We start from the raw sequence: 18785 nt of genomic DNA on the forward strand, positions 1-18785 counted from the left end.
TTGTATGTGTGTGTCCTTCACGTATTAGTAGAATATACTGATTTCTCATTTTACTGGTTCTCAGAGCATCAATGTTTTCAGTATTGGATTTTCCGGTCAATTTCAGTACAGTTAAAGCTGAACATTATACTCTTCATCATATTGACATGAGTGAAACTTTCCCCAGGTTATATTATTAAAATGAATTGTCACTTTTCACCTTGTGTGTTTTTGCACTGGTTCATAATATATATATATTATAAATAATTATAAGAGAGTTTTGCTGTGAAAGCATCAGGAAATCACAAAGCAAAATGACATTGATGACCAAGTTGCTTACTGTTGCTTTACTGCTTTTCAGTTAAAGACCAAAATAGATTTTGCTTCACTGTCAAAGGTCAGCAGGATCAAAGGTCAGATAGGTTCATGTTTTTCTGTGCATCTTTTATTCTCACTTGTTTAGCAGGCAAATAAACACCACTCTTTCTATTTCAGCACACACACTGACTTTGCCATACTCTTTCACTCTTCCAGTAGAGTTAATTTTTAATGCTGAGTCATTTGGTGTGTACAGGAGGGTGTGATTGCAGTATCACTGTTGTAGTGTAAATAATAGATGTTTCTGGTATTATTGAAACATTAAGTGTTCCTCGGCACAACTTGGTGCTCACAGCAGCATGTATTTCTTAGTAAGGATGTGAGTCACCAAAAAATAAACTGATGTCAGTGTTGACGCAAAGTAGATTTTATGCTAAGAAAACAGCTTGAAATTAATTTAACAGCTATTTCAATGAAAGGATTTCTCACTGAATATACCGCTGCAGAGTTTACATTTGGGATCCATTTGGATTTGTTTTACAGTTACTAACCAGTTTTAAAGGGTTAGTTCACCCAAAAATTTAAATTCTGTCATTAATTACTTTAATCACCACTTTCAAGGCCCAGAAAGGTAGTAAAGACATCATTAAAATAATCCATGTGACTACAGTGGTTCAACCTTAATTTTATGAAGCGATGACCATACTTTTTGTACGCAAAAACAAAACAAATTTATTCAACAATTTTTCCTCTTCCCTGTCAGTCTGTTATGCAGTTGGCACAGTGAATGCATTGATTCATAAAATTAAGGTTGAACCACTGTAGTCACGTCAACTTTTTTAACAATATCTTTAGTACCTTTCTGGACCTTAAGAGTGATGATTATATTGCTGTCTATGTGTAACGGAGGCCAGCTAGTAGTCACTTTGCGAGTAAACCTCACTCCTCTGATCTCGAGAGATGCTCTAGCGACTGACGCTAAGAGTTGCAGCTTTTAGCTTGTTAGAGTTTCTGACTCCCGTTGAGGTTGAAGTTTGAGGCCCGCACAGGGCGGGGCGAGTAGGACCTGGGTGAGTGGTTACATATGGACTATAAAAATATCAATAATATCTTATCTCTATATTAATATCAATAATATCTTAATAATTCTGTGTTCCGAAGATGAACGAAGCTCTTATGGGAGTGGAACGACATGAGTGAGTAATTAATGACAGAATTTAAATTTTTGGTTGAACTAACCCTTTAAAGAAGAGTTCTGTTAGAATAATTGTGTGTATGTGTGTTTGGATCAGGTTTTGTCTATATTGACCAAAGGAGGAAAACAGTTTAATGAACACAATAATGTGTAAATGAAAGTAACAAAGTGCAGAAAGATTCATGTGAGGGCTAGATTTAGGGTTAGTGGAAAGAAAACATGTCACAAAGATGGCAATATCTGAAATCTTTGTGGGGATTTTATTATTATTATTATTATTATTTATTTTTTTTTAAATGTAAAAATGCTGAAGGTTTTCTGTGATGGGTAGGAGATAGAATATACCATTTATGCAGTATAAAAATTATGTCTTTGGAATGTCCCCATAAAGTTTATTAGAATTCTGAGAAAGACTATAAATATGATAGAAGACCTATTTCCAAACATTTATTGAACAGTATTAATGATTTAAAATTGAAATAACTTTGAGGACAGCACTGATCCTGAATAAAACATAGTTGCAGTGCAAGATCTTTTGTATTCCATACGAAGAGAGATGCCAGCAGCACAGACAATAGGAGCTATACTTAGCTTGTTTAACAGCTCTGACTCATTCCACATTAGTTAGCAACTATTACACTGTCTTATCTATAATCATTTTCATTTCATTTCAAATGTCTTAATTTAGCTGCTTCTCTCTGTACTGCTAATGATTCAGGTAAGGTCATGGATTCATTTGGCTATTCGTGGCACTCATCGGTTTCTATCCAACAATAAATTTGCAAATTCTGAATTAAGAAATCCTGAATGTAAAAGCTAGATATGTGCATAAACTCCTAAAATTCCTAATTATATAGGCTGACGTGGATTTTCTCATGTCAAAATTGAGCTGATGCACTCTAAAAACTAATTCAGGGGACCTTTTGTCATTACTTAAATATATATATATTGTTGTGAAATAAAATATCAAGTGCTGAAATGCTGTTAGACTTTTTACTTGTAATTGTTATTTTATTGAGCTTGGATGACACACAAATTATGCCTATTGATTCGATATACTATCATGACTTGTCATAGTTTAACATTTTCAGTTAATAAAAAATGTATTTAATTTTAAGTTCTGTTAATGTAAAATACAATCTGATGTTTCATTGTTTTGAGTTGTATGAACACTTCTTTTAATTTAGATGAACATAAGTTAAGTGAAACTGGGCTGGGATTTATATTTCCCATCATGCTTTGCCCATGGCACTTGAAAGGGAGAGTAAATGCTAAAATTAAGTGTTATATTTTTGCATGGGGAGATTTAGCAGTAATTAGTGTTTTGTTATGCTAATTTAGAAGAGTTTCTGTTAATGTGGGTTTTTGGAGATTTACCATCATGGTGACAAGCGGTGCTTTGTAAGTTCATGTTGCTTGGTATGTTGGATCAATTAGTTGCATTCATGTTGACAATTTTTAAGTTCATGTTACTAAGAAATGTGTTTTTATTGTGGCAAAAAAACATCTTCACCTAACTTAAAACATTATGTTGGATCAACTCAAAATATTGCTTTGAATTAATGTAATTCTCCCAATTGGCTTAAGTTAAAAATTCTAGTGGAAAACGTTAACATATTTTTTTTTGTTGAACCAATGTTTTATTTTTTAGAGTGTGGAGAAATGCGTTTGTTTGGAAATGCGTTTCTGCTGATTCTCATAACAACAATGGCGACAGAAGAGGGTCCTTCAAATAAAGTGCATAGCTGATAAAAACGTTACTCTTAGTAATTCACTTAAAAATGTGAAACATTTAGATGGAAACCCAATTAGTGTCAGCCTATTTAATGTGTGCTGATTTTCCAACTTGGTCAAGGTAAAACACACACTCTCTTCGTCTATATTTATGCAGGTGATCCAGTGCTATGTATTGGTTTGAGAGAGTCTGTGATTTATGCTTTCACTGCCTGCAATGATTGCAGTCTGGATAAAAACCCTCCTGCAGCAACATGACCACTTGGATGGAAATACACCTATGTCCACACACAAATAAGTAAAGAAGAACTCTTCATGGCACTATATTTCATTTATTTCTTTAATAGTTTATTCATTTATTTTTATGACATATATTTATTTATAATTTATATATATCTTTATATATTATTGCTGCATTGGAGCCTTACTTGGTATAGACTCTCTCTGCCATTCCCATAGAGCTATAGATCTCCTCCCGCATGCTTCAGAATACACCTCAAAAATACTGGGTGCAAAAAAGAAACAGTCTGTTTCTATACACAGCTCGTAACACTATCTAGCCATTCTAATGATGCATCGTAACATGCCTTTGTCTGGAAATGCCCATAGTATAAAATCACTATTTTTCCTGTCCATTACAGAAGAAATGCAGATAAACAACACAATTATTGTTTTCTTTTCTTTTTTTTTTCTTCTTTTTCTTTCTTTTCTTTTTGGCAATCAATGTGTAATTCTCTTTAAATAATGGCAAAAGCTACACTTCAATGTGTGAAATACATGGATGTTGCAATATTAATATTCTAAGATATGTACAGTAATGATTGGGGGGCTGGTGAAACAGAGGAATTTGGACTGGGGACTGTGGTGTGCCAATGTTGATTTTTGCGGATGGAGTCTCATATGGCCCTCCGGCAAATGTGGGGGTGGCTTATCAGAAGATGTATTTTCGTTTTCTCTTCTTGCCTTGTATACTTAACAGCTATATCTATAAAACTATGCAGAAAGAGACAGAGAAAGAAGAAAGAAAGAAATGATATGAAAGAAAGCAATTGGGGGAGAGGCGTAGAGGAGTCTGTGCTGAGGTACATTTTTATACTCTTTTGTTGTCCTCCTTTTTTTCTCATTCTGGCTGTTCAAAATGTGAGGGATGTCTCAGCATTGACCCTAGAGAAAATTGTTTATATTTTACAATGATTCTGAGTCACATGCTGAACAGTCCCTCCATCTTTTTCATTTCTCTTTTGACATCAAGCAAATTTTGTTTTTTAAATTTCTCTTTTTCTGTTGGAAGACTTTTGTTGTTCAGCGGGGCTCAGGGATATCAGTATATGTGCGTGTGTATGTTTGCGGTGTAAATGTGTTTGTGTACCAAGTATGAGCCCTTGTTCTGTTCCCAAGCGCTCATCATTAAAGTCTGAAAAAGCAGTTTTATCCTCCATAAAGTTTAGAATCCAAAATCTGATTTTCTACAGTCCTCACTGGTTCATTTGCTTTTTTATTTTCACCCTACCCTTCTCTCACCCTGTCCGATCTATGCATAAAATTAGCAGTGTCAAGTCTGCAGCACAGGGCATGGCCGTCGCCTCAACAGCCACTCCCACCCTCGTCTAAGCCCCTCCCCTATTCGCTGTCAGACATAGGCTGATTCGCTAGACTGGGTGCGGCCCAGGTTGGGCACAGATGAGAGGTGGGACACATCCTTTTTCCGGATCTCACAAATGGACTTTCTGCGAGCCTGGACGCCACGGATTGCCGCCTTAATCTTCCGCCAGCCCAGATGGTTGAGCTCGGCCAAGTTTAGGACCACGCAGATCCCGCTAACAGCGAACATAAACACCAGGAAAACTGTCTTCTCCGTGGGACGTGACACGTAGCATTCGACCTCCTTCACGCAGGGGTACCGATCGCACTCAAACATGGCGGGAACATTGAATCCGTACAGGAAGTACTGGCCAGCTAGAAAGCCAATTTCCAGAACGTTCCGGAACACCACCTGTATGACGTAGAAACGGGAGATGCCCTCCTGTTGACGAATCTTGGCACTTTTGGAGTACGTGACCCCCTGCGGAATGTTGGGAATGTCTTTCAAATCCAGACAGTCGCGGTCATCTTTGCTTTCTGGGTGCACCAGGATACCATTGATGTTGCGGAGCTTGCGGCTCGGCCCATGTCCGTGGTCGATGTACGGGCCGTGCAGGAGGGTGTAACTGCGATCTTTGTGCTTGGCAGACTGGTGCACTGAGTAAGTGATAAAACAGAGGCTGGGCGTGCACACCAAGATGATCTGGAAAACCCAGTAACGGATATGGGAGATGGGGAAGGCTTTATCGTAGCAGGCCTGGTTGCAACCTGGCTGTAGCGTGTTACAGATAAACATAATCTGTTCGTCCTCATACACCTTCTCTCCCACTATACCCACAATCAGGATCCGGAATATCACCACCACTGTCAGCAGGATCCTTTGGGGGAGAGAAAGGAAGTGACAGAAAGAGGCAAGGAAGAGGAAGGCAGTGGTAGAAACAGGATTGAAGAGAGAAAGGAAGAAAAAGTGAAAAGAAAAACAGATTAGAGTTCATTTTTTTCATTTTGAAGAAGACTGACAAATAGCACACTGTTAAATTGCTTTTCTCCCTCTATCTCACAAACGCAGACACATAAAATGACAAAATAATGAGTAATTGCTGTAAGAAGCAGAGGTAAACAGGTATTTAGCATTTCTAAAAAGCTGAAATGTTTCTTTTTTTTTTAAGTTAAAAAACATTTGTCTATTTCAGCTCAATACAAAAAAAGAATTTAAAACATTCCTATATTCCCTAAAAAAAGTGTAAACCGTTTACTTTTTTTTACTTTGACCAGCCCGACATTGTAACACTGGTTCAACCAGTGGTGTGAGAATGTGGGCGGGACTATCTGTTTGTACAACCAATGGAAGATGGGTAAACCTGTTTGAAAAAAAGTCATTAGGTGTGATCGAATTCATGTGGTGTGTTTGAATTCAAACAGTACATGTTGATTTGAAATTTTGTCCGACTTGAGACAGCACTGATGCCATGGCTAGACTCACCAGTAACAACAATGACATTTGATGAACACATTGAATTATGTTTACTCTGACTGCTTCAGTTCTGCTAAGGCCAAACTAACACTACAGGACTGTAAGACTACAGCTGAATTGCTGTGGTGCTTATACTACACACTAAACAACAAGGTTTCTTGTCACCTGTCATCGTCTTGTCATAGCAGTGCAAATACTACACAAGACAATGCTGATGTGGTGCACAAACTTCAAGACATTTGGTCAAGACAAGAGGCAGTCCTGTCCAAAAGCGAAAAAAAAAAAAAAAAATCATGCAAAAAATTCATGCATTATGAGATTTTTACGTTTATACCATCTGCACTGTGATTGGCTGGATTAGTTCCACTTTGTCGTTGCATTGCACAGCCTACAAGATCACGAAAATATCGCAGTGTCTGTGACTGCTCAAGACAGGCTCCGATCACGTCATTGACCTGCTCATACTTAACGAGCATCGGCGATCGCAACAAGCACTGATTTTGCCATGATCCGGGGATTTTGTCGCAGACCTTGGAAATCTATCTGCAACAGCAAAATCCAAATTTGGGTATCTGCAGGTTGGAGTAATGGGCGTGCCGAAAGGACTTTATCATTGGTCATGAAAGCTGTCTATCAGGGTGTGGGGTAGGATTAGGGGTTAGTTTCTGTTGTAGTAATTCACCTGACCTGACTCTGACCTGCAGCTATCCCTGTCTTTGCAAAATCCAGCCAAAAGGTGTGTAGTGTGACACAAATACTTGTTTTCACAAAAGCAAAAAAATCTTGTGATCCTAATGTTATATTGCGTAGGGATTATCAAAATAAAATGCTAAAAATATAGACCCCACTTTATTGTTATTTAAATAGTATTCGCTTATGTTGAACTCTATTCTTATACATACAGGAACTGTATTAAGCACTACAGAAAGTATTGAATGAAAAGTGTTTCTTTAGAAACATGTTAACTTCTGTTATTTGACAAATACTACATCTTAGCCACTTCTTCTGTGATAAAGAAAGCAACACGGTGCGAGTGGAAAAGTGTCCAAATTGGCGGCTGCCCTCGGTAGAAATCACGTTCCGGGAGGTGGGAGAAATGGGAATGCGTTGGCACCGCGATGCGACCGCAAAGGGCACTTTCACGATCAAAGGGGCAGGGGCTCAAGCCCCCTCGGATCACCACCTCTTCCCCTCCCCCTCCCCCCGCCTTTGTGCACGCCACTGGCTGAAAATATCTGTGTAGGTCATTCAAGAGCACCTTTCATGTTTCAACATTCATTCACGTGTGTGTGTGTGAAGGCATATGTGTCATGATGTTGATAACTGGGGCATACTGCATCAAGATCATTAGAGTTTGTGTTGGACTGTGCATGTATGCATTTATATCCTCTCTTATCAGCTTTTTGTAAGTTTAAATCTGTACTCAATGGAAAAATAAATGGAGAAACATACACACAAATTTAGACACAAAAATAGACTCATGCGATCATAGTGACAGATAAGAACAGAGTAGATGTGCGTGAACAAAGTTCAGACACCAGTCCCACAATCACACATGCAGCATACTAATGTGACATATAACACACAGCGTGAGTGTCCTGATGAGAAGTACAACACCTTGAAGCTTTACGCATAGCCGGGTCTCCTGTGAGTGTGCCATTTAGAGCGAAACATCTCCACCCTTCTGTCTCACGCACACTTTCTCTCTCTCAACAGATGCAGCTCGAGCACACAAATTTTCCTCAGTCTGTCTAACTCTCATTCTCGCACACAACTACACACACACACACTTGTGCTGAGACCGTCCTTCACTCACAATAACCTTGTTCTAGAACCAGCCATGACGTTATTCCATTGCAGGCTGGTCTTGATGCATGAGTACATACATCTTCTTACACACACACACACACATTGCAAGAGCAAGTACATATATTTTACATTCAGTATTGTGAATGACGTATTTAATCTAGGCCCTATCAGCTGTGTTAAGCTAGTGCTGCAACAATGGCATTTTCTGTTCATCCTTAAAGAATGATTCATATAGCCCTCAGTCCAAGTCCCTCAGCTTATTTTTAGCGTATTGGATGGTGTAGCTTAGTGGTTGAAGATCTGGGTTGGTTAAAAAAAAAAAAAAAAAGGTTGTATGGGGCAATGCTTGAATTATGTGTCCTTGAGCAGGTTTCTCTACAGAGATTGTCCTTGTAATTTAACATAGTGCCATTCTACAGTAAAGTTGCATTAAATTTGTAGAAACAATGTGCACTTTGAAAATAGATTTTCTAAAGTGAACTATGATTTTCTAATGTCTTTGAAAGAAGTCTAAAAAATGTAATATTTTTGTGGAAACTCAATAGTGTTTTTCATGATTCTTGGATGAATAGAAAGTTCAAAAGAACTGCATTTATTTGAAATAAAAATCATTTGTAACATTATAAATGTCTTCACTGTAATGTTTATCAATTTTGATCAGTTTAATGCATCTTTGTTGAATGTATTAAAGGATTAGTCCTGATCATTTACTCACCCCCATGTCATCCAAGATGTTCATGTCCTTCTTTCTTCAGTCGAAAAGAAATTAAGGTTTTTGATGAAAACATTCCGGGATTTTTCTCCTTATAATGGACTTCAATGGAGCCCAAACGGTTGAAGGTCAAAATTACAGTTTCAGTGCAGCTTCAAAGGGCTTTAAACGATACCAGACGAGGAATTAGGGTCTTATCTAGCGAAACATACGCTGTATGTCCTACGCCTTCCCTATTCTACTTACGAAACAAACACACCGCCAGTTACATTTTTTCCGTACATAGAATAGGGAAGGCGTAGTCCATTATAAGCAGAATAATCCTGGAATGTTTTCATCAAAAACCTTAATTTCTTTTCGACTGAAGAAAGAAAGACATGGACATCTTGGATGACATGGGGGTGAGTACATTATCAGGAAAAGTTTATTTGAAAGTGGATTAATCCTTTAACTCCCCCAGTGATCCCACACTTTTGAATGGTACTATATTTTACAAGATGGCACACTCAAGAAAAGAGAGTGATGAAGGCAAACAGGTTTTAGTTTCTAGTCTCAAGTGCAGGTTTCCCCTACTGGACTTAGTTAATTATAATGAATAAAGGTGGAGTTGGAGTGGTGAAGGAGATCCCAATTCATTTTCAGAATTACTTCAGCAAAGCTATTTATACATTATTAGCATTGTGATGGGCAGTCAACACTAAATGTTAAGATATAGAACACAACAGACCGGTTTTGATATTTGTGGATATCTGAATAAATTTAATTTGATGAAAAATCAGTAATTTAATGCCATATACTTTTTTCCCCTTCAAATAAAGGTTTATAATGTTGTGAATGAAATCGCTCTAGAGAAAATTAATGTGAAAATAATAATGAGAAATAATTTATGCTCTGAGTCTGAATCAGAAAGGCTAATGTTAGCTCAGTGCTGTCTAGTTAGCGCTGGTTTTAATGGACATATGGTGAACATTTGCGCTGCGCTAAGTAGGACAGTTATGACTCTTGATCAAACTCAATGACACTTTACTGTAGTATAACAGCAAGAGATGTTTCTCAGTTCAAATGGCAGATGGTGTAACCTTTATTTAACAATTATAATAATTACATTAGAATACAAAATATCTAACGTGCCTGTATCAATGGCTAACAGCCCTGGTGGGTCTTTAAATTAGCAGCACATCCCCCACTCCCTGCTGCCGTTACTATAGTAACCACATAGTGAACCACTCAGCACTCTGCACTGTACCAGAGAGAGAGAGAGCAATAAGGAGGGAGGGAGGAATGATTGATGGATTATTGGGAAAGAGAGAGAAAGAGAGCAAGTAGGCGTACCAAGGGCACAGGGCAGGCACAAACCTACATACCAAGAAAGAGAGGAAAATTTAGTGTGGAAATGGGGGATGATGAAAAACACATAGGGACGGAGAAAGACATCTCAAGGTGAACTAAAGAGAGAGAAAGAAAGAGCTTGAATATGGTGAGAGAAGGAAGGAGGGAAGAAGAGAGGCAGATGGGCAGAGGCAGACTAGAGAAGCAACTAAACAAACAGACAGATATGGAGAGACAGATGGAGAGAGAGCATGTACTGAGAAACACAACGTATTTATGAAATAAAACAGACTGAAGGGTTCATTTTACAACACCTGGTGTGTGTGTGTGTGTGTGTGTGTGCGCGCACAGTAACATGCATATTGTGTGTAGCGTGTCAGTTTGCAGCAGAGTAATATACAGTGAATGGTGTATTTGTGATGATGGGGCTTTGTGTGTGTGTGTGTGTGTGTGTGTGCGTGTGTGCGTGTGTGTGTGTGCGTGATCCTGGTAACCCCTACATTATGGGCACAAAATGTCCCACAAAGACGGCAATATCCAAAATCCTTGTCCTTGTTGTCATTTTGTCCCCATGAGAAAAACAGCTTATAAATCATACTTAGTGTTGTTTTTTGAAAATGTAAAAATGTTTTCCAGTACAAATATCTAAATATTCTTAAACATTTACTTTTAGATGCAAAATGTCTTAAAATATTAAAGGATTAGTTCCACCAAAAATGAAATTTCTGTCATTAATTGCATGTTTACGTCACCCTTATCCTCTTCCTTGTTTACGTCCGAATGCAGAAAAGGTGCAATGACGTTGCTGCAATGTGTGGATCAGATACTCTCAGATTTCATCAAAAATATGTTAATTGTGTTCCGAAGATGAACAAAGGTCTTACGGGAACAACATGAGGGTGAGTAATTAATGAGAGAAATTTCATTTTTGGGTGAACTAACCCTTTAAGTCTTGTTTTCTGAAAAAAATAAATTGATGAAAAAAATAAAAAAGTAAGTTTAAGCTTAAAAGAAGAATAAATATCTGACAGTGGGGTAAGAATGGTAAGTTTATACAAACACACACACACACACACACACACATATATATATATATATATATATATATTTGACAAAAATCACACACACACACACACACACACACACAAACAAGACGTTTTATAGGGGTGAAATAACATTCCAAAAGTTTTGTATTTATTTTTATGTATCAGAAAGAACAAGGAAAGTTTACTAAAACTAACAGCATCTCGCAGGTTATCTATTATTCATGAACTTCGAGAGCTTTCCAGTGATTTTCAGCTCACATTCTGTGTCTCTTTCCATTTTCTCTCTTTCTCCACATCAAAACACACATTTGCTCTTCAAATAAACAATGTCCCTGGTAAGAAAGCATTTACTCACAACAGCCATGTATTTATAGCTGACCATCTCATCTTGTTTTATACAGCTAACCTCTGTCATGCGTCCCAGTGCCCCCTGCCTCTCCACAGATAGAGCTCTGAAGTGCCTAATATGTGTGCGGAACTTTTATGCTTTTCTCATTTATTTTCATGCAACAATTGATCATACACATAGAGACCAACACATATGTACTCTGTTATCTGTTACATCATAGACTTCTTTTGTTTTTATACAAAACTAACTGTTACTTTAACCCTAGCCCTACTCTTTTATTTATTTACTTATTACAATTTTTGAATTTTTAGGATTAAAAAAACTTTATGAATTGATTTTCCAAATGCAGGCGTCCTCAAATGCCCTCAAAGAGAGATTTTATCATATTTAAATAACTAGACACACATGTCTCCAAAGAATAGCTAAAGAATAGCTAAATAAACCCCAAAAAACACACACACACACACACACACTTATTCATACATAGAAAATGAGGACACCGGGACAGATATGTGTTTGCAAATGACTAGCACTCTAGAGATTTACCTCATATGCTCTCTATCTCTTCCACTAACTCTCTCACTCTCTTTCTTCTCCTTTGCGTCTCCTCTGTGTCAATAAAGACTTCCTACTTCAAACACGATACAACTAGTAATGCCCTACATCCTGAGTGAAAAAAAGACATGGAATGCAGAAAAAAAATAATAAATTCTCGAGAGACAAACCCTACTAAATAGATGAAAGGATGAGAAAATGTGGGGTAATGTTAGCTGTACGTGTGGACTATGACTTCAGAAAACAGTTTGTACACAGACTTTATCAAAGCATTCTGTACACACTCATAATGCCTGAATATGTGTGCGTGGTTTGATAAGAGAGAATGAAGGGCTGCGAAATGATAGTTTTCACTTTTAAATAGTGTTACTGTAGCTCAATCAGTAGAGCGTGGAGCTAAAAACAGCAAGGCCATTGGTTAAGTTTACAGGGAATGTATGAATTTTGGGTAACACTTTAGAATACTGTTCAGTCATTAATGATTTAATGATAACTACACAGGAACAAATGAGAAATGCAATATTAACATTCTAGTAACTACTATCACTAACACAAAACTCTGATTAACGAATTAGTAAGTAATAGTGTTCAGTTGAACTAAAATATACAGGTTCATAATTAATGTGAATAATGCATGATGTAGATCATGGATCCACTAGGAATGACTTAAATATTACCATAACCTTCAGAAGGAATTACTAGTTATTTGGATCAGTATTCTAAAGTGAAAAGCATTATAACTCTCTAGTAATGACTAAAGTTATTGTAAGCTTTTGAGGTTTGTGTAAGGTTAAAAATAGTACTGATTAGCTAATAGTGAAAAGTTACTAGGATTTTAATATTGCGTTACTCATTTTTTCCTGTGAAGTTATTCATTAATGACAGAATTCTAAACTGTTACCATGTTTAAAACAACTGTTTTCCATTTTAATATATTTTAAAAATTTAATTTTAAATGTTGATTTTTCAGCAGGCATTACTCCAGTATTTGGTGTCACATGATCCTTCAGAAATCATTTTATGTCATCTGCTGATTTGGTGCTCAAGAAACATTGACATTATAATTATCAATGTTGAAAACAGTTGTGCTGCTTAATTTAGTGATATTTGCAATGGTGTTTGTTTTTTCAGGATTCTTTAATGATTAGAAAGTTCAAAAGAACAGCATGTATTTTGAAATAGATTTTTTTTTGTAACAACATAAATGTCTTTACTGTCACTTTTGATTCATTTAATGTGTCCTTCCAGAATAATAATATTAAAAACTCTTGCTGACCCCAAGCTTTTAAATGGTATTATGTACACAAATACTGAAAGTTTTCATTTAGGAACTGGGTTAATGATAGATTGCTAAGTAATTATGTAGGAGCTAATGCTAATGTTAGAGATATGGGGCTTGTTTATTTCACTCTCTCTATGACCACATTACTCTCTGTACTTCCACCTCACAGGTGCCGCTTAATCATCTGCATTTGCACAGTATGTGTGTGCATGTGTGTGTGCATGTGTGTGTGTGTGGCAAGAGATTATGAAAGATTGAGAGACTGATGATTCTATATTTAATCTGTGAAAGAATATTAGTAGATTTCAGCATGGATATAGCCGCTGACTATAGAACGTAGGGATGTGTTATAGTAATGAAATGCAAAGAGAAAGAGAGAGAGAGAGAGAGAGAGTGTGTGTGTGTGTGTGTGTGTGTGTGTGTGTGTGTGTGTGTGTGTGTGCTGACCCAAACGTTCTCCTGACCGAACAGTAAATGGTGAACGGTATAGATTACATTGTTGTGACCACTCAAAACAACTGCGGAAAGAAAACATTGACTGGTTGAAACTACAATAGATCATCTATCAATTGCAAGCACGCACATACAAGTGTTTTGCCAGGATTAGCTTGGTACAGACAGATCAAACTGCTCAGCACCGTTTAGTCTCTCTCCCTGCGAGAAAGAGAATAGACTGTGTGTGAGTGTGTGTGTCAATACTCATAAAGCCTGGGACTGAGCGTATCTGAGCTGCAGTGTGTTTGTCTTTATGTGTGTTCTGAGGGAGGGAGGGATTGCAGCAGCTGATGAATGATAGTAAAGGCTTTATTCATCTGTTCATTCATTTATTCATTCTGTCGCTATGATTCCGGCCTCAAGTGCTTGATCAGACCTCAAAGGAACAGAGCTGATTACCTCACACGCTCACACTGAGACACACATACATCAGCAGACACGTGTTTTCAACAACACTACACTGCCATGCAGATTCCAAAACAGCTCCAGCTTTTGAAAAATTAAGTGATTTTGTGTGCATTTGCATCAGTCTATATGTGTATGTGGGTCAGATTTTGCCAACATGTTGAGAACATTCTCTTTGATGAAAAGGTTCTATATAGAACCTTAAAGCGTTCTGTCAGGCGATTCATATATAGAACCTTTTAGGGGTTTCCATATTAGATTATTTCATAAATTTAATTTTAATTAATTAATTTAGTTCTTTTATTCAATTTTAACTACAATTTATGAATTAAAAAGCTAGTAAATATACTGTATCACTAGAAAAAAATTAAATAACCTGTTAAACATGAATAATTTAATAATAATTAATAATAATTTAAGACATTTCTCCTTATATAGCTTAAAGGGTTCTTTAAAATTGAGTCAAAAACCCTAATGGTGAAAAAAAATCACTTAATAAACCCTCTATATGATGAAAATTTAAACATGCAGAAAGGTCTCGGTTTAAGGTTAGAGGATAGAAAACAATAGAGTCGAAAGTTTTCATTCTGATAGAATAACAAATGGCTGTATGTCTGTGTGTGCATTTCCCTCACATAAAGTGTTGCATAATATATGAAACAGTTAACTAACCTCAGACAACCCCACATTAAGGATTCATTAAATGAACGCAAGTCTGCTTTCCATTATGTGTCAGATGTTTTGTGATCGATTGATGTGAAGTGACTGACTGCTGGTTAAAGCAGTGCTGGACTGATGGAAGTTTTTTACATCACCTGAAGTGAAATCAGTATTCTTTTACAGGCTGCAGTTTCATTAAATGGAAAAATGGCTTAAAAAACATCTAATGAGAAGCTAACACATTTAACAAAAATACTGAGTAGGAAAAGTACACGACTTAAGTTAATACATAACATAAGATGTTGACGACCCAGATGGAATGCCCAACAAATTGACATTGGTCAATTGTTTATGTATCCTTGTGTTGTAACATTTAATTGACTAGATGTGAACATTCTTCTCAAAACCACAGAATTTTATTTTCAGTATGTCTGTGTACAAATGGAATATATAAACTTGAGTGTCCCGCACACACCCCACTTACTGTAGATGCCCTCTGTGCCACAACCCACACATACACACATCCTCTCACAGGAGAAGGATGTGCCCTTGATGTGGGGCTACCTGCAGTTAAGGTTAATGAGCACAGCAGAGAGTAATGCTTACTCAATTCTAACACACACACATACACACACAAATACAAAGGTGCGAATTTTAAGCTCCCAGTCTCACACTGTCTTCATGACACACACAGTTAGTGTGGGTGGGTGCGCGTTTGTGTGTTAATGGGAGTGTAATGTTCTTCCTAGACATTTACAATATGCTTTATATCAACCAATCATTTTCAGCAGCCATATTTGTAATCTCTCTATTAATAGAAAATCACTTGTTCCTGAGTCTTTAAGGCCCATAATGCAGCCTATTGATTTACTGACAATTTACTCATGCATCAAAGAGAGAGACGGAGAGGAATGTATAGGCTACAGTCTAAAATCACCAAGGTTTATATATATATATATCTTTAAGAAGTCTCTGATACCTGCCAAGGATGCATTTATTTGATCAAACATGAAACAATTATATTGTGAAATATTATTACAATTTAAAATAACTGTTTTCTATTGTAATGTATTTTAAAATGTAGTTTATTCCTGCGATCAAAGCTGAAAGTCTTCAGTGTCACATGATCCTTCAGAAATCATTCTAATATGCTGATTTGCTGCTCAAGAAACATTTATTTTTATTATCTGTGTTGAAAATTGTTGTTGCTCTGCTTAATATTTTTGTAAAAAATGTGATACATCTTTTTCAGGATTCTTTGATGTCCAAAAGAACAGCATTTATTTGAAATAGGTTTTTTTTGTAACAAAAAATTCTTTACTGTCTCTTGATCTGATCAATTTAATGCATCTTTGCTGAATTAAAGATTTTGATAGATAGATAGATAGATAGATAGATAGATAGATAGATAGATAGATAGATAGATAGATAGATAGATAGATAGATAGATAGATAGATAGATAGATCCCATTTATAATTACCTCATGTTAATTTATTAATTAATTTACAACTTGTTCAAATGTTCACAAAATGTATTAAATTAATATCCACCTAGACGGACTGCGTTTACTAATGTAAATAAATTGAATCTTAATATATAAAGCGTATTTATATTTGTATTGCACACTCCCCACACATGCACACAGACACAGTCCTTCTGTGAGGTGTGTGTGCTGCACTACAGCTCTTACCTGCCGATCATAGTAGAGTGCTGCTGAACCGCAGCCTCCAGCAATCTCTCCAGTATAGTCCACTCGCCCATGATGCCGTGCTTTTTACTCTCACTCCGCCTCTGCCCTTCAGCCTGAAGTGTCACGACCTCTGCCCTCGGCAACTCTTCCAGTGTCCCTCTGTTGACCTTTGAACGGATATTTCGGGCTCCTCTCGAAAGCCGCAGCTGTGTGCGTTTGTGCGTGCGAGCGTCTGTGTGTGTGTATGTGTGTGTCAGGGTAGCGCTCTAGTGCGGAGATGAGCTAGTGTAGCATCTGCAGCAGAAAATCTGATGATGCTGAGGCACAGAGACTTCAACCATACTGCATCTCTCACACACACACTGTCCACATTCACTGCTTTATCTCTCTCTCAGGGTGTAGGACGCTTTACCTGCTCTTGCATCGTACCCTGCGCTACAAATACACAGTCTCTACACTATTCGACCTTTTCTACCACATGCACACTTAACTCAAGCTCACACACATTCACTCACTTGACGGTCACTGCGGACTCTCTTTTCCCATTAGTTGAGCTGAACGCTACAGGAACACACATGCAGGAGCACACGGATGAAGATGCAACTCTCTGAATCTCATAGCAACGCCTGAGCGCACCCTCGCACACACACACACACACACACACACTATCGCCTGTGCTCCAGTGTGTGGTGGCAGCAGCAGCAGCAGCAGATGAGGATCGTCAAGGTTACGTCCGGTTGAGTGATGAGCTTGTGGTCATGTCTGCGGTTCAGTCTTCCTCAGACCTCAGCCTCTCTTCTCTCTTTCTCGTTCGTTCGCTCGCTCTCTCTCTCTCTCTCTCTCTCCCCACACCTTCCCCGTTCCTTTCGTCTTTGTGCTGCACTGCTGTTGCTGCTGATGATACCTTTCCCTCTGCTCCTCCTCCTCCTCTCTCTCTCTTTTCCTCTGTCACATGCCGTAAGCATGCCACCCACCCTCCCTTCATCCCGGACCTGCTCTCCTCTTCTCTCCCCTCCCCTCTTCTTTCTCTCGTTCTCCTCTGCTCTGCTGACTGTTTGACTTGTGCTGCTGTTCAGGTTTATCTGTGCTGCAGGAGTGAATCCTCATCTCTCATTCTGTCCCTCACTATGTACACATTAATAATAAGGACATCTGCACTTTCAGGAACTTTTTTTTTTTTTTTTTTTTTTTTTTTGCGAATTTAGCTTGTATTTAGTGTCAGGAGTGTTATTGGGGAATTGTGATTCTGCACTGCCTAACCCCATCTCTCTTCTTCTATTATTTTGGTCAGCTCTTTTGTTCTTTATCCTTCTTTTTCCCGTCATCTATATCCAAGCCCCAATGGGTATCACACACCTCAGGCTTATTGAAGCACATTTTAGGTTAACATGTAATTAAAGTAAGGGATAGTGTAATTGCAAAATGTATTTGAGTTGGCAATGTTTTATAATTTTACCTGTATGTTATCTTCAAGTTCTGCTACAAAAACTATACAAAACAATTGGATGAGCAATAAAGTGAAGATTACAGTAATATTAACGAAAAAGTCCTTTGAGGTGATTTTCACTACAATCAATAATTGAGACACAAGATGGCGGCAGTTGTGTTTGTATGAAACAGAACAGAGCACAATGTGATACAAAAAAACATGAACGTAGTGCCTTTTTCAGGTATCCGGAAGAGCAGCTTGTATATATACAGTTGCCATGAATGAAGCAGAATATTTGGAAACCTCTGAATGCTGGGATTTACCAGTTAGAATACAGTATTTCAATAAACATAAAGATTTTTGAATCTTCGGAACACAAATTAAGATATTTTTGATAAAATCCAAGAGGTTTTTAATCTCCCATAGAAAGCAACGAAAACCACATTCAAGGTCCAGAGAAAGACATGGTTAAAATAGTCAATGTGACTACAGTGGTTCAGCTTTAATGTTATGAAGTGACAGGAATACTTTTTGTGCGCAAAACAAAACAAAAATAACAACTTTATTCAACCATTTTTTTCTCTACCCTGTCAGTCTCCTATGCAGTTGATGCAGAGCAGCGGTTCCGTGTTTACGTCCGAACGCCGGCTCAGTATTAGCAGACGCTGTTCACGTGAGCAACACGACGCATACGTGTGATACTGACGAAGGAGCCAGCCAAATACAGAATTTGTATGCTAAA

General features: G+C 37.5%; 1 protein-coding gene across 1 annotated transcript; it reads right to left on the minus strand.

The window, feature by feature from the left end:
• Nucleotides 1-3552: 3552 nt before the first annotated feature.
• On the minus strand, nt 3553-17641 carry gjd1a (gap junction protein delta 1a). The gene is made up of 2 exons (XM_048186961.1): nt 16615-17641; nt 3553-5685 (listed from the first exon to the last, which is right to left on the minus strand). Exons 1-2 carry the CDS (start codon nt 16683-16685, stop codon nt 4857-4859), a joined length of 900 nt encoding a protein of 299 aa, XP_048042918.1. The 5' UTR covers nt 16686-17641; the 3' UTR covers nt 3553-4856.
• Between the last annotated feature and the right edge of the window lie 1144 nt (nt 17642-18785).

Source organism: Megalobrama amblycephala, linkage group LG4, assembly GCF_018812025.1.
Source record: "Megalobrama amblycephala isolate DHTTF-2021 linkage group LG4, ASM1881202v1, whole genome shotgun sequence".
NCBI lineage: Eukaryota > Metazoa > Chordata > Actinopteri > Cypriniformes > Xenocyprididae > Megalobrama > Megalobrama amblycephala.